Source organism: Octopus sinensis, linkage group LG29 (genome assembly GCF_006345805.1).
Source record: "Octopus sinensis linkage group LG29, ASM634580v1, whole genome shotgun sequence".
Classification (NCBI taxonomy): domain Eukaryota; kingdom Metazoa; phylum Mollusca; class Cephalopoda; order Octopoda; family Octopodidae; genus Octopus; species Octopus sinensis.
In genome coordinates, this window is record NC_043025.1 from 10,652,543 (window position 1) to 10,675,042 (window position 22,500).

The 22,500-nt window shown below is 38.6% G+C and overlaps 1 protein-coding gene across 1 annotated transcript in view; it reads left to right on the forward strand.

Moving 5' to 3' along the window:
- Positions 1-8,210: 8,210 nt before the first annotated feature.
- LOC115226020 (autotransporter adhesin BpaC-like) overlaps positions 8,211-22,500 on the forward strand; it is a 15,879-nt gene continuing 1,589 nt past the window's right edge. The window contains exons 1-2 of the mRNA XM_036514804.1: positions 8,211-9,708; positions 19,853-20,048. Of these exons, the coding sequence (XP_036370697.1) occupies positions 8,211-9,708; positions 19,853-20,048 (1,694 nt within the window). The remainder of the gene's footprint in view (positions 9,709-19,852; positions 20,049-22,500) is intronic.

A 22,500-nucleotide genomic window follows, 5' to 3' on the forward strand; every position in this document is an offset into this window, starting at 1 on the left:
AAGAAACTTATCTAGCTATCTCTCTACCTTTCTGTCTGTCTGTCTATCTATCTATCTATCTATCTATCTATCTATCTATCTATCTATCTATCTATCTATCTATCTATCTATCTATCGGTCTGTCTGTCTGTCTGTCTGTCTGTCTGTCTGTCTCTAAATCTGCCTATGTAAGTATATATGTTTTGATCAATGAGACGAACAGATGGATGTTACTGTAATTTTATTAATCCTTACAATTGTTTCGACCAATGTAACGTCGATCCCTCACGAATGGTGTAATTGTCGACATCTTTACGTTAGAGCTAGTCTCAGATTTTGTGTTATAAAGTTCATTATAAAAATTTGTGTGGGTAGATTTCTTAAGCGTGAGTGTAGAACCATCAATGGCGGCTATAGTCGAACCTAAATTCGGAGTAGTAGAGTACGACACTTTCAGAGAGAATTTGTTAAAAATACGGTAGTATTTATGATTTTCTAATCGAGATAGCCATTACCATACCATTGAGGGATGATCTAGGATGATTAGAAAGAACGTTTAGTCAATGCAGGGTTTTGGTTTGGTTTTCTATATGGATGGTGGAAATTAGTGTTAAGATTAAGATAGTCTCCTTATAAAAATATTATATGTAGTATTATGTGTGTGTGTGTGCGTGTGTGTGTGCGTGTGTGTTGTGTGTGTGTGTGTGTGTGTGTTGTGTGTGTGTGTGTGTGTGTGTGTGTGTGTGTGTGTGTGTGTGTGTATACATATATCAAACTATCTATATATCTAACTGACATCGGCTGTCCGTCGTAAGTCGATGTTGACGGCTCTTTTCAGAAAAAAGGGCTTCCCATTAAGGCGTTGTCACTGGTCCTTGAAAATGGACCCCACGGAAACTTGCACAACTGTGTGAGACTACTGATACTTAGAGCCCTGTGTGCAAATCTGTATCATGTTTGTAAAACAATCTTAGCAACATGTTACATTTATTTAAAGTTAGGCTATTTTTACGAGAAGTTTTTCGTTTGATCACTGTCTATTACAAAGTGAAAGCAATAATATTACGACGCAGTTTTATTAAACAAAATGAAAGTAAAATGTCACAACGAAAATTATGAATTGCTTTACTATAATTCAATGAATAAATTCATGTGAATCGGTAAAACAGGTATGTAATTGATTTAATAAGGAAACGTCCTTAAAAGTCTTTGCGAAAATTTACGCAAAAAGACCAAATCGATAATACATGAGGGTATTGGACAGGATTTAAGGTTAGGATTTAGGATAGGTTTAGGGTTTAGTGTTAGAGCCGACGTTACTGCAAGGTTTTGGAGTTAAGGATAGGATTAGAGTTAAGATCAAGATGATGTTAAGAAAAATATTGAAAACATTTGTATAAATTGCTAGAGGGTGTATGAATTCAATTTTTCACGTAACCAATTTTTTGTATTAGGCAAGTAAACAGTAAATTTTGTCTAATGGTTACTCGGCATGTTTGTATGAAACAGTTTTGTGTGAATTGAAAGCAAAGTAGATTTTTTCGTTTGACTATTTGTTTTTTTAACTATATTCATTGATGTAGTCTGGCAGCCGTTTTGTGTCATGAAATTTTAGTTTAAATGGTTGCTTTGATATTAGATTTACTTATGTTTATGTCCAAATTTCGGAAACCAAATTTATGAAACCAAATTTCGGACATCAAATTTATGAAAACATATTTTTGAAACTAAATTTATGAAACCACATTTATGAATCCAACGAAGCCAAATTAGGAATCCAATGAAACCAAATTTACGAATCCAAATTTATGAAAACAAATTTAAGAAATCAAATTTATGAATCCAACAAAACCAAATTTACGAATCCAATGAAACCAAATTTACGAATCCAACAAAACCAAATTTACGAATCCAATGAAACCAAATTTACGAATCCAAATTTATGAAATCAAATTTCTGAATCTAAATTTCTAAACCGTATATATTTTACTTTTGTAAATATTTTGACTGCACGTCTAGTGTAACATTAATTTATTTCTTCATTATATATTTGTTTTGTATGTAGGGTGTTTGTGTACGCTGAAGCTTAATTGCTAATTACATTTTAAAAAAACTTGATGTGCTGCTGTTTTGGGTTCAGCCCATCATTGTTGTTTGTGTAAATTCGGGCGATGGCCACCAGGTCGTAACAGCATCCATCAATTCATCTATCCATCCATCGATCCATCGATCCATCGATCCATCCATCCATCTATACATCCATCTATCCATCCATCCATCCATACATACATCCATACATCCATACATATCTATGTATGTATCTTCTGTCGCTGCATTGACTCTATTCTTAATATTATTTTCTCGATTGCATATTTCTGGCTTTTACGTTTGGTCCTTCTTTGCACCCTGTATATCCGTTTCACTTCTCAGAACTCGAACAATAATAGTGAAAGCTAGTAAACCGTGACATTTGATGTCCTTATATGGTGTATATATATATATATATATATATATAGTTAATCCAAACAAGAAAGCACAAAAAACACAACAACGCAAGGACGTGGAACAAATATAGTATTATTGGACGCTCAGGAAAGAAGGAAAGAAGGAGGGTTTGACGTTTCGAGCGGAGTTCTTCGTCGGAAACATAGGAGAAGGAAAGATCCAGAGAAGGTAAGACAGAGGGAAAAAAATCGCCAACGGTACACACGCGGTCATATATATATACTAACCTCCTGATAACCCCAAAATCATTCATGCATAAAGGGGAAGTATACACCACATTGGCTACTTCTTCTGTTCTCTCAGTTCAGCCTTTCTGCTAATACTGACAGGTCAGTAAAAACATACTTAAAATATTCTGAGATGTACAAAAAATCCATTTTAATTTTTGCTGTCAAAACGCTGTATATATATACCAAAGATTGTATATATATACATGTAATGTGACAATTTGCGACAACCAATAATTAACGCAACCAATTCACAATAATATATTTGTTTTATCCTTTTCTGCCAAATTTTCCCAAATAGTCTCATCACACTATTGAACTTCTCTGTTACCAAACACTATATTTATACATGTAATGTGACAATTATGTATAAAAAAACATTTTTGAATTCATAATATCCAATGTGACAATTATGTAAAAAACTTTTTTGAATGCATAATATTCAATGTGACAATTATGTAAAAAACTTTTTTTGAACCCATAATATCCAATGTGACAATTATGTAAAAAACTTTTTTTGAACCCATATTATTCAATGTTTCCTTAAATGTAACTTTTGACAATCTTTTACCAAAGAGTGAAACCGGTTAAGTAAATAAACATCGTTTAAATTGCATTTTCAAACCTTTTTTCTTATATATATATATATATATATGTGTGTGTGTGTGTGTGTGTGTGTATGTATGTATACCATTAAAACAGGAGTGAGTATATGATTATTAAGCATATATGTGCGTATAAAGCACACATATACACACATACATATACACACATACATATACACACACCATATCTGAATAGTATATGAATTTATATTCCACACAAATTTCTCTCATATGCATATAAAAATATTACTGCACAGCGATGACAATTTTGACATAGAACTCTGTGGGGTGGGGTGTATAGTAAAGGCGTTCTCATTATTGCATAACAAATATGTGTGTTTGGGTATGTGTATGAGCAGACTTGGATTTGTGTATATAATATTTACATATTTCTTCGAAGGTCACAGTGGAATATCGAATCTACCTTTGAGCGTACGACAGCGGTGTCTAACAGTTCTGCATTTACGAGTCACACAAAAATAGATAAAAAGTAGAAAAAGAAGAAACATAAGAACAATTTCATAGCAAAATATTCTAACAAATAAGGATTATCTATCTATCTATCTATCTATCTATCTATCTATCTATCTATCTATCTATCTATCTATCTATCTATCTATCTATCTATCTGTCTATCTGTCTATCTATCTATCTATCTATCTATCTATCTATCTATCTATCTATCTATCTATCTATCTAATAATATAAAATACATGCATATATACATACATATATGTACCTACCTACATATATATGTATATATACATGCATATATGTGTACAGGACATAAAAAACGTGGACACAATGAGAAACGAAAATATAAAACACAAACATAGTAAATGAACATTTTTTCGAACAACGAAAAAAACAGAGACACTGGACATGCAGCATAAAGGACATTCCCTTCATCAGTTATCCCCCGTTTCATCTACTCCGCGTTTCGAGGTTTAACAGCCCTCGCCGTTTGTTTTTACTGTCTCGTTCTCACTGTCCCGTTTTTGTTACCACTTTCACCCACCGCAAAATATCTCAAATTTTATTTAATTTGCTTTGCGGGAAGGACTGTTTTAACAAAGTCGCGTCTTGTTCTTACCTTCGTGACGCGGAACAGATAAAACAGGGGACAACTGATGAAGGGAATGTTCTTTATGTTGCATGTCTCATTTCTCTGTTTGTTTTTTTCGTTGTTCGAAAAAAGATCGTTTACTATGATTTTGTTTTTATGTTTACGATTCTCATTGTGTCTATGTGTTTTTTATGTCCTGTACCAAATTTATATATATATATATATATATATATATATATATATATGTTTAAAATCTTTGGTTGATCCTATGTATATGGCTGTAGAGTTGTGTAATAGATTTAGGGCCGCCCATTTGTAAATTACATTATATCTTCTGGAATGGGTTTGTAACGTGCAGATGGTTCCAGTACGATAAACATAGTAAATGTGCAACACTCACCAACCACATACATTATGTCAAAAATACAAATATACCCTATACTTTATCATGGTCCATATTGGATTAAGAGATTCCCCACCAACGCCAACGCTCAACCTGCAAGGTTTGCCTGAAAGAAGCACTTCACATATTAGAGCACAACACTTCAACACTGCTAAACAAACATAATAAGGCACTAAGCACATGCAACCACCGCTTTTGTCACACATTCAGATTCTACCACAAATCCAAATGCCTAAACGACAACACATTATATTTACACAATACCCCCTTAGGTAATCCCTAATAACCTTATAATTCTACATTTTAACTCCTAATCCTTACCTAACTCCTCTTTCATACTTGATTATCACAATCATTTAATTATATTTGTAAAACTATATACGTATGCATGCATGTATGTATGTATGCATGTATGTATGTATGTATCTATGTACGTACGTATGTATGCATGTATGTATGTATGCATTGTTGTATGTATGCATGTATGTATGTATGTATGTATGCATGCATGAGTGGTATATGTACACGCGTGTGCAGGTGTGATAATACATACAGATACATCTATATATGAGTGTGTGTATATACATATACGTATGCGTACGTGTTGTATATATATGTGTACGTGTGTACGTGTGTACGTGTGTTATATATGTGTATATATATATATTTATGTATATATATATATATATACATACACATATATGTGTGTATGTATGTGTATGTATGTGTTTATATGCATATATGTGCATGTCTGTATACGTATATAGGTGTATATGTATATATATATATATATATATATATATATATATATACACGTACATATATATGTGTGTGCGTGTATATACGTGTGCATGTATGCATATATGAGCATGCAAGTGGATACATGTGAATATATATGATTATAGGTATAGATGTATAATATAAGCACGGATTTATATATGAGTTTCTGCGGATATAGATATATTTACACATACCTGCCTCTGTGTGTGTACGTATATATCCGCATGTGCGTATGTATATGTATACACTCACATACATTTATACGCTTGTGCGAGCCTGCATGCATGCATCTACGTATGCAAGGAATTTCTTTATATATGCAAAAATTAGATACAAATAAGCGTGTACATACGTGAATGCATGTGACATACCAGAGTTTTGTATGCGCATGTATGTGTTGATGTGTGTAAATGTCTATATACATTTTTGAATATATACATGTGTATACATCTTCACAGATATACATTCTTCTACTACTCTTCACTGACCTGTCCTTTAAGCAACCTAACCTATATTCCCAAATTCTTTATTCCACCATTTTACTACACCTACCCTATCTCTCTACTCTTCACACTTCTACCATAACATACCTCACACGCCTTTACTCTTTATCCAATCATCTCTTTACCCTCTCATCTCTTTCTCTGTCTGTCACCTTCACCTCTCTCTTCCTTCTATCATTTTATCCTGACTGACCACAAGCCAGCGCACATTCTGTCTCTTAATTTCCTTATTATCTCTCTCCCACTTTATTCTCTCTTCGTTTTTACCATTATTTAGTTCCAATGGCGCTTACATAGCAACTCATAGACCTGCTCCACCCACTGACATGTTTCAGAGACAAGCTAGGTCAAGATATTCAGAGCCAATATGGGTCAGAGGCCCAGGAATGTGGAAGCGCCATGATCTCAAGCGCAAGCAGAAAACCCCCCAAAGTGTTCAATGGCCCTCCTTACACGTCGGATTTAATACTGGAGTGTCCTTCTCCTAGAGATATGCTTCAGCATAAGCTAAGAGAAAACCAACCCCGAAATTCTGAGGTTCCATGCTATTGCTAGGTAGTCATTGAACACACAGTTGGTTTATCTGTCCCTTTGCAAGGTTTGTTTTTTAGTCCTGCTAGGTCTTTATCAAACCTCTTCACCAGATAAACCTAGTAAGAGTGGTGGTTTAATCACTGGCGACCTGGCGAAGAAACAAGTTGTACTAGATTCCATGTTAGCAGTATAAATTATGAGAAACCTTGCAAGTGACCTGGCATGTATATGACATATATACATGCATAAATACACACACACACACACACACACACACACACACAACACACACACACACACACACAGAAACACACACACATACACACACACAGACAAACACACATATACATATGTGACAGTTTCAAAATTGAATACAAGAAGGGCAAAGAAACGAACGGAAAATTCATACATAAGAGATAGACAGGCTGTTTCCTCGTCAGTTATCGTCCAAAAATCATTAAAATTTCACTTCTTCAACGATAATATTGTTCGCCTTTTCTGGCGTCAAAAGCGAAAGTGTGCTGGGAATAACGAGCCAACTAGCCCGGTACAATTAGTGGGTATGAATATAAATATATATCAACAAAACATACAAACATAAATATGGAAAACAACATAAAAGACGTACTGTTCTGAGACAGACATGAGGCCAGACGCGTATAATTAACACAATGTAAAATGATAGGAATGACTACTAGAGACTTCAGTATTGGATTGAAACATTTGCTATTTTTACTTTGTTATTCTCTTTTACAGAAAGCGGTCATTGACGGAGCTACAGCGGTACATATTCTAAAATTGGAACGACGTTCAGCGACGAAACTGTAAATGAGAATAGTCACATGGACAGCTACTGACGTGGTGAGTGTGGTTGTAGCAGTGGACTAAGGGTGCGTGGTCGTAAGAGGAGAGGGCGACGGTTGTGGTGATTAATGTTTAGGAAGTGGTGGTGTAGTATTACTATAGATGGCGGATACTCCACGGAGAAGATATAATCAAAGAGGATACCAACGGGAGTCGGATGAGGAAACGGATACTAGTGATATAGATGAAACGGTCGACAACAGAGACGAAGAGGAGAGTAGTGAAGATGAACAGTCTGGATTTTTTGGATGGCTTGGTAGCGGAATACAAAGAGTGGCTAAAGGGGTGGGAGGGGCAGTTAGAGGAACAGTGGAATTGGATGGTAGCGTGGTGGAAAATGTTGCTCATGGGGTTGGATCAGTTGTTAGTCGTAGAGTTAGATCAGCTGCTAGAAGAGTGGAATTCGCTGGAAGAGAAGTGGCAAATGTTGCTTATGGAGTTGGATCAGTTGTTAGTGGTGGAGTTGGATTAGCTGCTAGTGGAGTGGAATTGGTTGGTAGCGTGGTGGAAAATGTTGCTCATGTGGTTGGATCAGTTGATAGTGGTACAGTTGGATTAGCTGCTAGTGGAGTGGGATTAGTCGATAGCGTGGTGGAAAATGTTGCTCATGTGGTTGGATCAGTTGATAGTGGTAGAGTTGGATTAGCTGCTAGTGGAGTGGGATTAGTCGATAGCGTGGTGGAAAATGTTGCTCATGGGGTTGGATCAGTTGTTAGTGGTAGAGTTAGATCAGCTGCTAGAGGAATGGAATTCGCTGGTAGAGGAGTGGCAAATGTTGCTTATGGAGTTGGATCAGTTGTTAGTGGTGGAGTTGGATTAGCTGCTAGTGGAGTGGAATTGGTTGGTAGCGTGGTGGAAAATGTTGCTCATGGGGTTGAATCAGTTGCTAGTGGTAGAGTTAGATTAGCTGCTAGTGGAGTGGGATTAGTCGATAGCGTGGTGGAAAATGTCGCTCATGTGGTTGGATCAGTTGATAGTGGTAGAGTTGGATTAGCTGCTAGTGGAGTGGAATTGGTTGGTAGCGTGGTGGAAAATGTTGCTCATGTGGTTGGATCAGTTGATAGTGATAGAGTTGGATTAGCTGCTAGTGGAGTGGGATTAGTCGATAGCGTGGTGGAAAATGTTGCTCATGGGGTTGGATCAGTTGTTAGTGGTAGAGTTAGATTAGCTGCTAGTGGAGTGGAATTGGTTGGTAGAGGAGTGGCAAATGTTGCTTATGGGGTTGGATCAGTTGTTAGTCGTAGAGTTAGATTAGCTGCTAGTGGAGTGGAATTGGTTGGTAGTGGAGTGACAAATGTTGCTCATGGAGTTGGATCAGTTGTTAGTGGTGGAGTTGGATTAGCTGCTAGTGGAGTGGAATTGGTTGGTAGTGGTGTGGCAAATGTTGCTTATGGAGTTGGATCAGTTGTTAGTGGTGGAGATGGATTAGCTGCTAGTGGAGTGGGATTAGTCGATAGCGTGGTGAAAAATGTTGCTCATGGGGTTGGATCAGTTGTTAGTGGTAGAGTTGGATTAGCTGCTAGTGGAGTAGGATTAGTCGATAGCGTGATGGAAAATGTTGCGAATGGGGTTGAATCAGTTGTTAGTCGTAGAGTTAGATTAGCTGCTAGTGGAGTGGAATTCGCTGGTAGAGTGGTGGAAAATGTTGCTAATGGTGTTGGATCAGTTGTTAGTGGTGGAGTTGGATTAGCTGCTAGTGGAGTGGGATTAGTTGGTAGCGTGGTGGAAGATGTTGCCTATAAAATTGGATCAGTTGTTAGTGGTGGAGTTGGATTAGCTGCTAGTGGAGTGACAAATGTTGCGAATGGGGTTGGAAGGGTTGCTAGTGGTGGAGTAGGATTGCTTAGTAGTGGAGTGAAATTAGTTGGTAGCGGGATGGAAAAAGTTGCGAAAGGTGTTGGGTGGGTTGCTAGCGGAGGAGTTGGATTAGTTGGTATTGGAGTTGGATGGGTTGCTAGTGGAGTTGGAAGGGTTGCTAGTGGAGTTGGAGGGGTTGCTAGTTGGGGAGTAGGATTGCTTAGTAGTGGAGTGGAATTAGTTGCCAATGGAGTTGGGTGGGTTGCTAGTGCTGCCGTTGGATCGCTTGATAGTGGAATGAAAAGTATTGCGAATGGCGTTGGGTGGGTTGCTACTGCTGCAGAAGGACTAATTAGAAGTGGAGTAGAAATCGTTGGAAGTGGAATAACAAATGTCGTGAATGCTCTGAGGTGGGTTACTAGTGGTGGGATGACTTCGTTGATGGGTAATTTGGGTGACCGGATTAGTGGTGGGCTAATCCTTTTCCTCAGTGACATGGCTTCATTATTTGGTAGTTTGGGTGACCGGATTAGTGGTGGGCTAATCCTTTTCCTCAGTGACATGGCTTCATTATTTGGTAATATAGGTGGTTCGATTAGTGGTGGGCTAAACATTTTTCTCAGTGGCATGGCATCATTGTTTGGTAGTTTGGGTGACCGGATTAGTGGTGGGCTAAACGTTTTTCTAAGTGGCATGGCATCATTGTTTGGTAGTTTGGGTGGTTGGATTAGTGGTGGGCTAACCGTTTTTCTCAGTGGCATGGCATCTTTGTATGGTAGTTTGGGTGGTTGGATTAGTGGTGGGCTAAACATTTTTCTCAGTGGCATGGCATCATTGTTTGGTAGTTTGGGTGGTTGGATTAGTGGTGGGCTAAACATTTTTCTCAGTGGCATGGCGTCATTGTTTGGTAGTTTGGGTGGTTGGATTAGTGGTGGACTAAACATTTTCCTCGGTGGCATGGCATCATTGTTTGGTAGTTTGGGTGGTTGGATTAGTGGTGGGCTAAACATTTTTCTCAGTGGCATGTCTTCATTGTTTGGTAGTTTGGGTGGTTGGATTAGTGGTGGACTAAACATTTTCCTCGGTGGCATGGCATCATCATTGTTTGGTAGTTTGGGTGGTTGGATTAGTGGTGGGCTAAACATTTTTCTCAGTGGCATGTCTTCATTGTTTGGTAGTTTGGGTGGTTGGATTAGTGGTGGACTAAACATTTTCCTCGGTGGCATGGCATCATTGTTTGGTAGTTTGGGAGGTTGGATTAGTGGTGGGCTAAACATTTTCCTCGGTGGCATGGCATCATTGTTTGGTAGTTTGGGTGGTTGGATTAGTGGTGGACTAAACATTTTCCTCGGTGGCATGGCATCATTGTTTGGTAGTTTGGGTGGTTGGATTAGTGGTGGACTAAACATTTTCCTCGGTGGCATGGCATCATTGTTTGGTAGTTTGGGTGGTTGGATTAGTGGTGGACTAAACATTGTTCTCAGTGGCATGGCATCATTGTTTGGTAGTTTGGGTGGTTGGATTAGTGGTGGAATAAACATTTTCCTCGGTGGCATGGCATCATTGTTTGGTAGTTTGGGTGGTTGGATTAGTGGTGGACTAAACATTTTCCTCGGTGGCATGGCATCATTGTTTGGTAGTTTGGGTGGTTGGATTAGTGGTGGACTAAACATTTTCCTCGTGGCATGGCATCATTGTTTGGTAGTTTGGGGGGTTGGATTAGTGGTGGACTAAACATTGTTCTCAGTGGCATGGCATCATTGTTTGGTAGTTTGGGTGGTTGGATTAGTGGTGGAATAAACATTTTCCTCGGTGGCATGGCATCATTGTTTGGTAGTTTGGGTGGTTGGATTAGTGGTGGACTAAACATTTTCCTCGTGGCATGGCATCATTGTTTGGTAGTTTGGGTGGTTGGATTAGTGGTGGACTAAACATTTTCCTCGGTGGCATGGCATCATTGTTTGGTAGTTTGGGTGGTTGGATTAGTGGTGGACTAAACATTTTCCTCGGTGGCATGGCATCATTGTTTGGTAGTTTGGGTGGTTGGATTAGTGGTGGACTAAACATTTTCCTCGGTGGCATGGCATCATTGTTTGGTAGTTTGGGTGGTTGGATTAGTGGTGGAATAAACATTTTCCTCGGTGGCATGGCATCATTGTTTGGTAGTTTGGGTGGTTGGATTAGTGGTGGAATAAACATTTTCCTCGGTGGCATGGCATCATTGTTTGGTAGTTTGGGTGGTTGGATTAGTGGTGGGCTAAACATTTTCCTCGGTGGCATGGCATCATTGTTTGCTAGTTTGGGTGGTTGGATTAGTGGTGGACTAAACATTTTCCTCGGTGGCATGGCATCATTGTTTGGTAGTTTGGGTGGTTGGATTAGTGGTGGACTAAACATTTTCCTCGGTGGCATGGCATCATTGTTTGGTAGTTTGGGTGGTTGGATTAGTGGTGGAATAAACATTTTCCTCGGTGGCATGGCATCATTGTTTGCTAGTTCGGGTGGTTGGATTAGTGGTGGAATAAACATTTTCCTCGGTGGCATGGCATCATTGTTTGGTAGTTTGGGTGGTTGGATTAGTGGTGGACTAAACATTTTCCTCGGTGGCATGGCATCATTGTTTGGTAGTTTGGGTGGTTGGATTAGTGGTGGACTAAACATTTTCCTCGGTGGCATGGCATCATTGTTTGGTAGTTTGGGTGGTTGGATTAGTGGTGGACTAAACATTGTTCTCAGTGGCATGGCATCATTGTTTGGTAGTTTGGGTGGTTGGATTAGTGGTGGAATAAACATTTTCCTCGGTGGCATGGCATCATTGTTTGGTAGTTTGGGTGGTTGGATTAGTGGTGGACTAAACATTTTCCTCGGTGGCATGGCATCATTGTTTGGTAGTTTGGGTGGTTGGATTAGTGGTGGACTAAACATTTTCCTCGGTGGCATGGCATCATTGTTTGGTAGTTGGGTGGTTGGATTAGTGGTGGACTAAACATTTTCCTCGGTGGCATGGCATCATTGTTTGGTAGTTTGGGTGGTTGGATTAGTGGTGGACTAAACATTTTCCTCGGTGGCATGGCATCATTGTTGGTAGTTTGGGTGGTTGGATTAGTGGTGGACTAAACATTTTCCTCGGTGGCATGGCATCATTGTTTGGTAGTTTGGGTGGTTGGATTAGTGGTGGAATAAACATTTTCCTCGGTGGCATGGCATCATTGTTTGGTAGTTTGGGTGGTTGGATTAGTGGTGGAATAAACATTTTCCTCGGTGGCATGGCATCATTGTTTGGTAGTTTGGGTGGTTGGATTAGTGGTGGACTAAACATTTTCCTCGGTGGCATGGCATCATTGTTTGGTAGTTTGGGTGGTTGGATTATTGGTGGAATAAACATTTTCCTCGGTGGCATGGCATCATTGTTTGGTAGTTGGGTGGTGGATTAGTGGTGGGCTAAACATTTTCCTCGGTGGCATGGCATCATTGTTTGCTAGTTTGGGTGGTTGGATTAGTGGTGGAATAAACATTTTCCTCGGTGGCATGGCATCATTGTTTGGTAGTTTGGATGGTTGGATTAGTGGTGGAATAAACATTTTCCTCGGTGGCATGGCATCATTGTTTGGTAGTTTGGGTGGTTGGATTAGTGGTGGAATAAACATTTTCCTCGGTGGCATGGCATCATGTTTGGTAGTTTGGGTGGTTGGATTAGTGGTGGAATAAACATTTTCCTCGGTGGCATGGCATCATTGTTTGGTAGTTTGGGTGGTTGGATTAGTGGTGGAATAAACATTTTCCTCGGTGGCATGGCATCATTGTTTGGTAGTTTGGGTGGTTGGATAGTGGTGGGCTAAATATTTTCCTCGGTGGCATGGCATCATTGTTTGCTAGTTTGGGGGTTGGATTAGTGGTGGAATAAACATTTTCCTCGGTGGCATGGCATCATTGTTTTGTAGTTTGGGTGGTTGGATTAGTGGTGGACTAAACATTTTCCTCGGTGGCATGGCATCATTGTTTGGTAGTTTGGGGTGGTTGGATTAGTGGTGGACTAAACATTTTCCTCGGTGGCATGGCATCATCATTGTTTGGTAGTTTGGGTGGTTGGATTAGTGGTGGAATAAACATTTTCCTCGGTGGCATGGCATCATTGTTTGGTAGTTTGGGTGGTTGGATTAGTGGTGGACTAAACATTTGTCTCAGTGGCATGGCATCATTGTTTGGTAGTTTGGGTGGTTGGATTAGTGGTGGACTAAACATTTTCCTCGGTGGCATGGCATCATTGTTTGGTAGTTTGGGTGGTTGGATTAGTGGTGGACTAAACATTTTCCTCGGTGGCATGGCATCATTGTTTGGTAGTTTGGGTGGTTGGATTAGTGGTGGAATAAACATTTTCCTCCTCGGTGGCATGGCATCATTGTTTGGTAGTTTGGGTGGTTGGATTAGTGGTGGAATAAACATTTTCCTCGGTGGCATGGCATCATTGTTTGGTAGTTTGGGTGGTTGGATTAGTGGTGGACTAAACATTTTCCTCGGTGGCATGGCATCATTGTTTGGTAGTTTGGGTGGTTGGATTAGTGGTGGAATAAACATTTTCCTCGGTGGCATGGCATCATTGTTTGGTAGTTTGGGTGGTTGGATTAGTGGTGGACTAAACATTTTCCTCGGTGGCATGGCATCATTGTTTGGTAGTTTGGGTGGTTGGATTATTGGTGGAATAAACATTTTCCTCGGTGGCATGGCATCATTGTTTGGTAGTTTGGGTGGTTGGATTAGTGGTGGGCTAAACATTTTCCTCGGTGGCATGGCATCATTGTTTGCTAGTTGGGTGGTTGGATTAGTGGTGGAATAAACATTTTCCTCGGTGGCATGGCATCATTGTTTGGTAGTTTGGATGGTTGGATTAGTGGTGGAATAAACATTTTCCTCGGTGGCATGGCATCATTGTTTGGTAGTTTGGGTGGTTGGATTAGTGGTGGAATAAACATTTTCCTCGGTGGCATGGCATCATTGTTTGGTAGTTTGGGGGTTGGATTAGTGGTGGAATAAACATTTTCCTCGTGGCATGGCATCATTGTTTGGTAGTTTGGGTGGTTGGATTAGTGGTGGAATAAACATTTTCCTCGGTGGCATGGCATCATTGTTTGGTAGTTTGGGTGGTTGGATTAGTGGTGGGCTAAATATTTTCCTCGGTGGCATGGCATCATTGTTTGCTAGTTGGGTGGTTGGATTAGTGGTGGAATAAACATTTTCCTCGGTGGCATGGCATCATTGTTTTGTAGTTTGGGTGGTTGGATTAGTGGTGGACTAAACATTTTCCTCGGTGGCATGGCATCATTGTTTGGTAGTTTGGGTGGTGGTTGGATTAGTGGTGGACTAAACATTTTCCTCGGTGGCATGGCATCATTGTTTGGTAGTTTGGGTGGTTGGATTAGTGGTGGAATAAACATTTTCTCGGTGGCATGGCATCATTGTTTGGTAGTTTGGGTGGTTGGATTAGTGGTGGACTAAACATTTGTCTCAGTGGCATGGCATCATGTTTGGTAGTTTGGGTGGTTGGATTAGTGGTGGGCTAAATATTTTCCTCGGTGGCATGGATCATTGTTTGGTAGTTTGGGTGGTGGATTAGTGGTGGACTAAACATTTTCCTCGGTGGCATGGCATCATTGTTTGGTAGTTTGGGTGGTTGGATAGTGGTGGAATAAACATTTTCCTCAGTGGCATGGCATCATTGTTGGTAGTTGGGTGGTTGGATTAGTGGTGGAATAAACATTTTCTCGGTGGCATGGCATCATGTTTGGTAGTTTGGGTGGGTGGTTGGATTAGTGGTGGACTAAACATTTTCTCGGTGGCATGGCATCATTGTTTGGTTGTTTGGGTGGTTGGATTCGTGGTGGACTAAACATTTTCCTCGGTGGCATGGCATCATTGTTTGCTAGTTTGGGTGGTTGGATTAGTGGTGGAATAAACATTTTCCTCAGTGGCATGGCATCATTGTTTGGTAGTTTGGGTGGTTGGATTAGTGGTGGAATAAACATTTTCCTCGGTGGCATGGCATCATTGTTTGGTAGTTTGGGTGGTTGGATTAGTGGTGGAATAAACATTTTCCTCGGTGGCATGGCATCATTGTTTGGTAGTTTGGGTGGTTGGATTAGTGGTGGACTAAACATTTTCCTCGGTGGCATGGCATCATTGTTTGGTAGTTTGGGTGGTTGGATTAGTGGTGGAATAAACATTTTCCTCGGTGGCATGGCATCATTGTTTGCTAGTTTGGGTGGTTGGATTAGTGGTGGACTAAACATTTTCCTCGGTGGCATGGCATCATTGTTTGGTAGTTTGGGTGGTTGGATTAGTGGTGGACTAAACATTTTCCTCGGTGGCATGGCATCATTGTTTGGTAGTTTGGGTGGTTGGATTAGTGGTGGACTAAACATTTTCCTCGGTGGCATGGCATCATTGTTTGGTAGTTTGGGTGGTTGGATTAGTGGTGGACTAAACATTTTCCTCGGTGGCATGGCATCATTGTTTGGTAGTTTGGGTGGTTGGATTAGTGGTGGAATAAACATTTTCCTCGGTGGCATGGCATCATTGTTTTGTAGTTTGGGTGGTTGGATTAGTGGTGGACTAAACATTTTCCTCGGTGGCATGGCATCATTGTTTGGTAGTTTGGGTGGTTGGATTAGTGGTGGACTAAACATTTTCCTCGGTGGCATGGCATCATTGTTTGGTAGTTTGGGTGGTTGGATTAGTGGTGGGCTAAACATTGTTTTCAGTGGCATGGCATCATTGTTTGGTAGTTTGGGTGGTTGGATTAGTGGTGGAATAAACATTTTCCTCGGTGGCATGGCATCATTGTTTGGTAGTTTGGGTGGTTGGATTAGTGGTGGACTAAACATTTTCCTCGGTGGCATGGCATCATTGTTTGGTAGTTTGGGTGGTTGGATTAGTGGTGGAATAAACATTTTCCTCGGTGGCATGGCATCATTATTGGGTAGTTTGGGTGGTTGGATTAGTGGTGGGCTAAACATTGTTTTCTGTGGCATGGCATCATTGTTTGGTAGTTTGGGTGGTTGGATTAGTGGTGGGCTAAACATTTTTCTCAGTGGCATGGCGTCATTGTTTGGTAGTTTGGGTGGTTGGATTAGTGGTGGACTAAACATTTTCCTCGGTGGCATGGCATCATTGTTTGGTAGTTTGGGTGGTTGGATTAGTGGTGGAATAAACATTTTCCTCGGTGGCATGGCATCATTGTTTGGTAGTTTGGGAGGTTGGATTAAAGGTGGACTAAACATTTTTCTCAGTGGCATGGCATCATTGTTTGGTAGTTTGGGTGGTTGGATTAGTGGTGGACTAAACATTTTCCTCGGTGGCATGGCATCATTGTTTGCTAGTTTGGGTGGTTGGATTAGTGGTGGACTAAACATTTTCCTCGGTGGCATGGCATCATTGTTTGGTAGTTTGGGTGGTTGGATTAGTGGTGGAATAAACATTTTCCTCGGTGGCATGGCATCATTGTTTGGTAGTTTGGGAGGTTGGATTAAAGGTGGACTAAACATTTTTCTCAGTGGCATGGCATCATTGTTTGGTAGTTTGGGTAGTTGGATTAGTGGTAGGCTAAACATTTTTCTCAGTGGCATGGCGTCATTGTTTGGTAGTTTGGGTGGTTTGCTTAGTGGTGGGCTAAACATTTTCCTCGGTGGCATGGCATCATTGTTTGGTAGTTTGGGAGGTTGGATTAAAGGTGGACTAAACATTTTTCTCAGTGGCATGGCATCATTGTTTGGTAATATAGGTGGTTGGATTAGTGGTGGGCTAAACCTTTTTCTCAATGGCATGGCTTCATTGTTTCGTAATTTAAATGATTGGATTAATGGTGAGTAAAACCTTTTTCTTAGTGGCATGGCTTCGTTGTGCGGTAGTTTGGGTGGTTGGGTTAATGGTAAGTAAAAGCTTTTCTCAGTGGCATGGCTTTATTGTTTTGTTGTTTGGGTGGTTGGATTAGTGTTGGCCTAAATTTGTTTGTCAGTGGTATGACATTACACTTTGGTAATTTTGTTATGTGGATAAATGGTTGCCTACTACTAAATCTGATTGTGCTAGTCTCATTCTTTGGCAGTTTTGGTGGATGGATTACTGGTGGGTACTTTTGTACTTTAGTACCTTGGTGAATTCCCTTTCTGATTTGCGCCTAAGAATTAGTTGTGGGCTGTAGATATTTTGCCATTGGCATGGCGTAATTTGTTGATCGTTGAAGAGGACTGATTAGTTGTGCGTCGACGATATTTTTTTTTGTATGGCATCTTCTTGGGGGAGTTTGGTTGCATGGCTTAGTGGTAGGGTGAAGTAGTTAGTCAGTAGCTTGCCGTCATTTTTTATCGTTTGGTTAGACGTGTGAGTTATTGGTACTTATGTTGTAGGGGATATACTTGTTAACCGTGAAGATCATGCAGTTTTATTTGTCGGAAGAAAACTGCCGATAGGGATTTGATGAAAGGAATTTGTTGGTTACGTGTGTTAGAAATTAATTAGAAATGAAATATAAAAATAAAAGTATAGAACAATATACCACGTACACTTAGGTTGAAGTTAAAAGGTGGCCCGTCATTTAGGGTGGATCGAAACACCACGTGGCACAGCAAAATTAACAGCAACCATGACAACAGCGTTAACAAACAACTAGAACAGTTGCATAAGTGATGATGCGTCACTATTTCAGTCACAGTGACATCAGACGAATAAGGAGACAACAGCCACCACTCACGATATCATGAATACTACTACTACTACTACTACCACAACCGCAGTCTCATCTACCATTGTAAACGGCCGTTACCACAGTATAACCACTGCAATTACTACCACCACTACCACCAAAACCACCACCCCTATTAACACCAACACTACTATACATCTGCCTGAACAACCATTATAACCACTGAAACTACCACTACAACGATCACATCAAGCAATCCTGGTTACTACCCCTACTGCTTCCAATAACACTACTAACACTTCTACCAATGCTAAATGGACAGAGCTAGTAACGTAAACAGCTTGACCACTGGAAGAGAATGTCCAATGAAAATGATAAATATCAGCCTCAATATCTGGAAAAGAATTGAAACTTGAGCAGCGGAGAAAGTCGTCAGTTTAAATAACTATATGACAAAACTGCACACCATGTATTGAGTGCTGACTTTCCTTATAAACTCTAATATATCTCTATTTATATTTATCTATCTTTCTATCTATTTATCCATCTCTTTCTGTCTGTCTATCTATCGCTCTGTTTATATATATATATATATATATATATATATATATATATATATATATATATATATATATATATATATATATTCACACATATGAAAGGCTTTTTTCAGTTCCTGCCTACCAAATCCACTCACAAGCCCTGAGGCTATAGTAGAAGACGCCAGCCCAAGGTTCCACGCAGTGGGACTAAACCCAGAACCATGTGGTTGGAAAACAAGCTTCTTACCACACAGCAACTCTTACCAGTCTTTGCTCTTCTCTCTTTGTGGTAGCCCATGTTTCACTACCATATATATATGTATATATGTGTGTGTGTTTTATTTATATTTTATCCATTATTTCTTTTTATATTCCTTTTATATATAGATTGTTATGCCATGTTCTTTGTATATTATGTGTGTTAAGCCACCAACCCTCAACCCATCACCACTTGATCTGCGAGGTGGTCTGCCTCTGACAAGTGGCACACTGTGTATCAGTACAGGATATGCTTTCAAGGTGGAGAGCATGGGTTTTGCCCAGCACAATGCCAGTTGTTCAGTCTCAACATAAGGATAAATCAATGATGATGAAGTGATAGCAAGAAAGTCACTGGAGGTCGGCAGCTTGAGCTTTGCACGTACGATGTAAGAAGCAGATGGCCGTTCGGCGAAACTTATGTGAGCAATTTCACAGTCCGTTCCCTCTTCTTAACTTCAAAGCAGCCTATTTAGGAATGAAGTGCTTTCCCTTATGTAGGGAGAGGAATAGAAAAGGTGCCTTAATAATTGCTTGTTCATACACTCCTGTCGTTATACAACAGATGAGTGGATTTTCAACTATGCAGTCAAAGAAATATGAGAACACCAAGGAAAAAACTGTAGGGAAACAGATGAGTATATCAGCTGGGAATGTACGCAGGTTCCATGACTACGAGAAGTGCTCTGAGTGCAAAACAGCCTTATAGCTTGGTTTCTGAGAAATATTGCTTCTTTTTTTTTTGAGACAAGGCTATCGGATTCTGACCAGCTGAATGAAGTAGTTGGAGGGTATATTTTATTCTGGACTGGTACATCTGAAACAGAAAAAAGGGAATCTGGTGTGTCTGTCCTTGTTTGGCCCCTTGTGGGCAATAAGGAAATAGATTTATCAGCAACAACATATTACTTATATAATTGCTATTAGTAATGATATTAAACATAAACTTGAGGCCATACCAAATTATCGTCTTATATTATTACGAATCCTATTTGGCCTATCAAAATATGCTAGTAAATGCATATGCACCAACACTTGGTTCTACAGATGAAGGTAAAGATACCTTCTAATCTGATTTTCCCCCCTGGTTTCAGCTCAGAGCTGTAGCCATGCTGATGCACCGCCATTACGAATATTATTGAACCAAATTCCCAGTCGTGATAAAAGTTTTCTTTTAGGTGAATTTAATGCCCATGTTGGATCAGATTACCTTTCTTGGTCAAATATTCTTGATAAGCGTGGTGTTGAAAAAAATGGACTCAAATGGATTCTTGCTATTAAAACTGTGCAGTGAGTTTGGACTCTCTGTTACCAATAGTTTTTCAACAGTCCAATAAAAACAAAATAACTTGGTATCATTTAGATCAAGTTATGGCCACGTGATTGAGTATGTGGTTGCGAGAAGCCGATCCACAAATAAGGTTAACACGTTCTCTCCATAAGGCAGAAAACTGGTCTGACCATGCTATGTTTTTTATACTTTTTATGAGTTATCCAGAGAAGTTCTTGGGTTTTCATGTTGTGAAGCCTTGATTGGTTTTATGGAAACGACGAGGCTTTAAATGAACTGTTTCAAGTAATGTACTGACTTCACAAAGTAGTCTGAACATGTCTTTACGTTCTGAATCCATTAATAAATGTTTTTCGTCATTTTCATTAATTTTATTCTATTTTACACAACGTCTACACGAGTTTCATTTCTTATAAACGCTAAAACTACATTTTTACGTTTAAAATTCAGTTATATAATATTCATCGACAAGCTAAGTAACGTTTTTTTTTATTTAACAATATTATTTAACTTTTGAATTGTATTATGTTTGATGATTATTATTAATATTGTTGTTAAAATATTTATTTATATATAATTTCTTGACGATTATTAGGTATGATATGTATATCTGTTTATTTTCTATATTTACTATTATTTTTATAATGTGATTTAACGTATTATATAAAATTTAATTTGAGAAATAATTTTCTAAGACAATATATTATTTAATAGTTAGGTGGTCTATTGATTACGTAGTATTACATTTAAGTAAATAAGTTTAATATTAATTGATATTTTGATCAACTATATAATTGAGTAAAATATTAAATCTATATATACTACACATATATTAATAACATAGTTAGTTTATATTATAGGTGCGTATATATTTGAACGATTTCCTATTTTTAATTCTAATACTTATAGATTGTACTAGCATTATGTATATTAATTTTTAATGTAAATTACTTAATGAGTATAAGATTTTATGTACATGTTTATTAAATAAATAAATAAATAAAGTAATAATTTAATTAAACTATAGAATTTAGTTTTCATTTAATGTATATTTTGTATTTTATATATATATATATATATATATATATATATATATATATATAATATATATATATAAGTATAGGAAAGAATTGAGCTGAACGAAGATTTAACAAAATTACTTTATAAAGGAATTTTGTTAAATCTTCGTTCAGCTCCATTCTTTCCTATACTTAATATATAAAACTTCAAATTTCCGCACTAAGGCACGGATTTTATGCCCCATGGTCGTAACTTCAACCGTGCCCTTTCTGTTGTGAATTTTGCTACCCAGGTATCGGTTATCTTTCGAATTATCCGTAATAAGATAATTCATTTGTCTACTTCAATAACTATATATATATATATATTATATATATATATATATAATATATATATATATATATATATTTGTTTGTTTTAAATATTTTAATTAATTGTATTTTATCTTTTAATAATAATGATATATATAGTTTATTATTCTTTTTTATATATGTTAAAATTTTATTTTTATACATATAATAAATATTTATACCTTTCTCATTCTATTTTTTTTATTTAAACAAGAATATATTTGTTAAGATATTTCGTATTTTAAAAGATTATGTACGTATATTTATTAGTTTATCTAATTAACTATTTTATTGTTTTTATCTCTCAGCTGAAAAGTGACTATATTTATATTGAAGTGATTTTACTATTGGTGGCTGACGATATGTGCATCTCTGATCACGAGCAGAAGTAGTGAGGCAGTATCATATCCCTGTCTTGAGAGGAATGGGTGTTTCATTCAACATCCTCGAACAACCCTTATTCAGGGACCTTTTGGGCGGGATGGGATACCCGACCTGGAGAAAGTTCTACCTGGGCCCCACCTGCAGGTGTCAATCATGTGTCAATCACTAAGCCTCCTTCCGACATAAGGACATAAGCAAAGCAACTAAGTTGGCTAGCTTCGTATAGAGCTTGTAATGTAACGCAATACCTCATGTGATTAAGTAGAAATGACTGAAAAATCTACAACATTTGGATCAAATAAATGCAAACGATGTTTTGCTGAAAGAGCCGAGGTCCTTTTCAGATGTTAGATTCCTAACTCACTACTGTACTCGAGGTCTGAAATTTTCAGCGGTTGTAAACATATGTCTCAGTACATGACGAATTGGAAAATATGTATAAGTTTATATATATATATATATATTTATGTGTGTGTGCGTGTGTGTGTGTGTTTATGTGTATGTATGTGTGTGTGTGCGTACGTGTGTGTGTGTGTGTGTGTGTGTGCGTACGTGTGTGTGTGTGTGTGTGCTTACCAACCTCATGTTTCTGGGTTCATTCCCACTGTGTGAGTGGATTCGGTAGACGGAAACTGAAAGAGGCCTGACGTATATATATATATATATATATATATATATATATATATATATATATGTG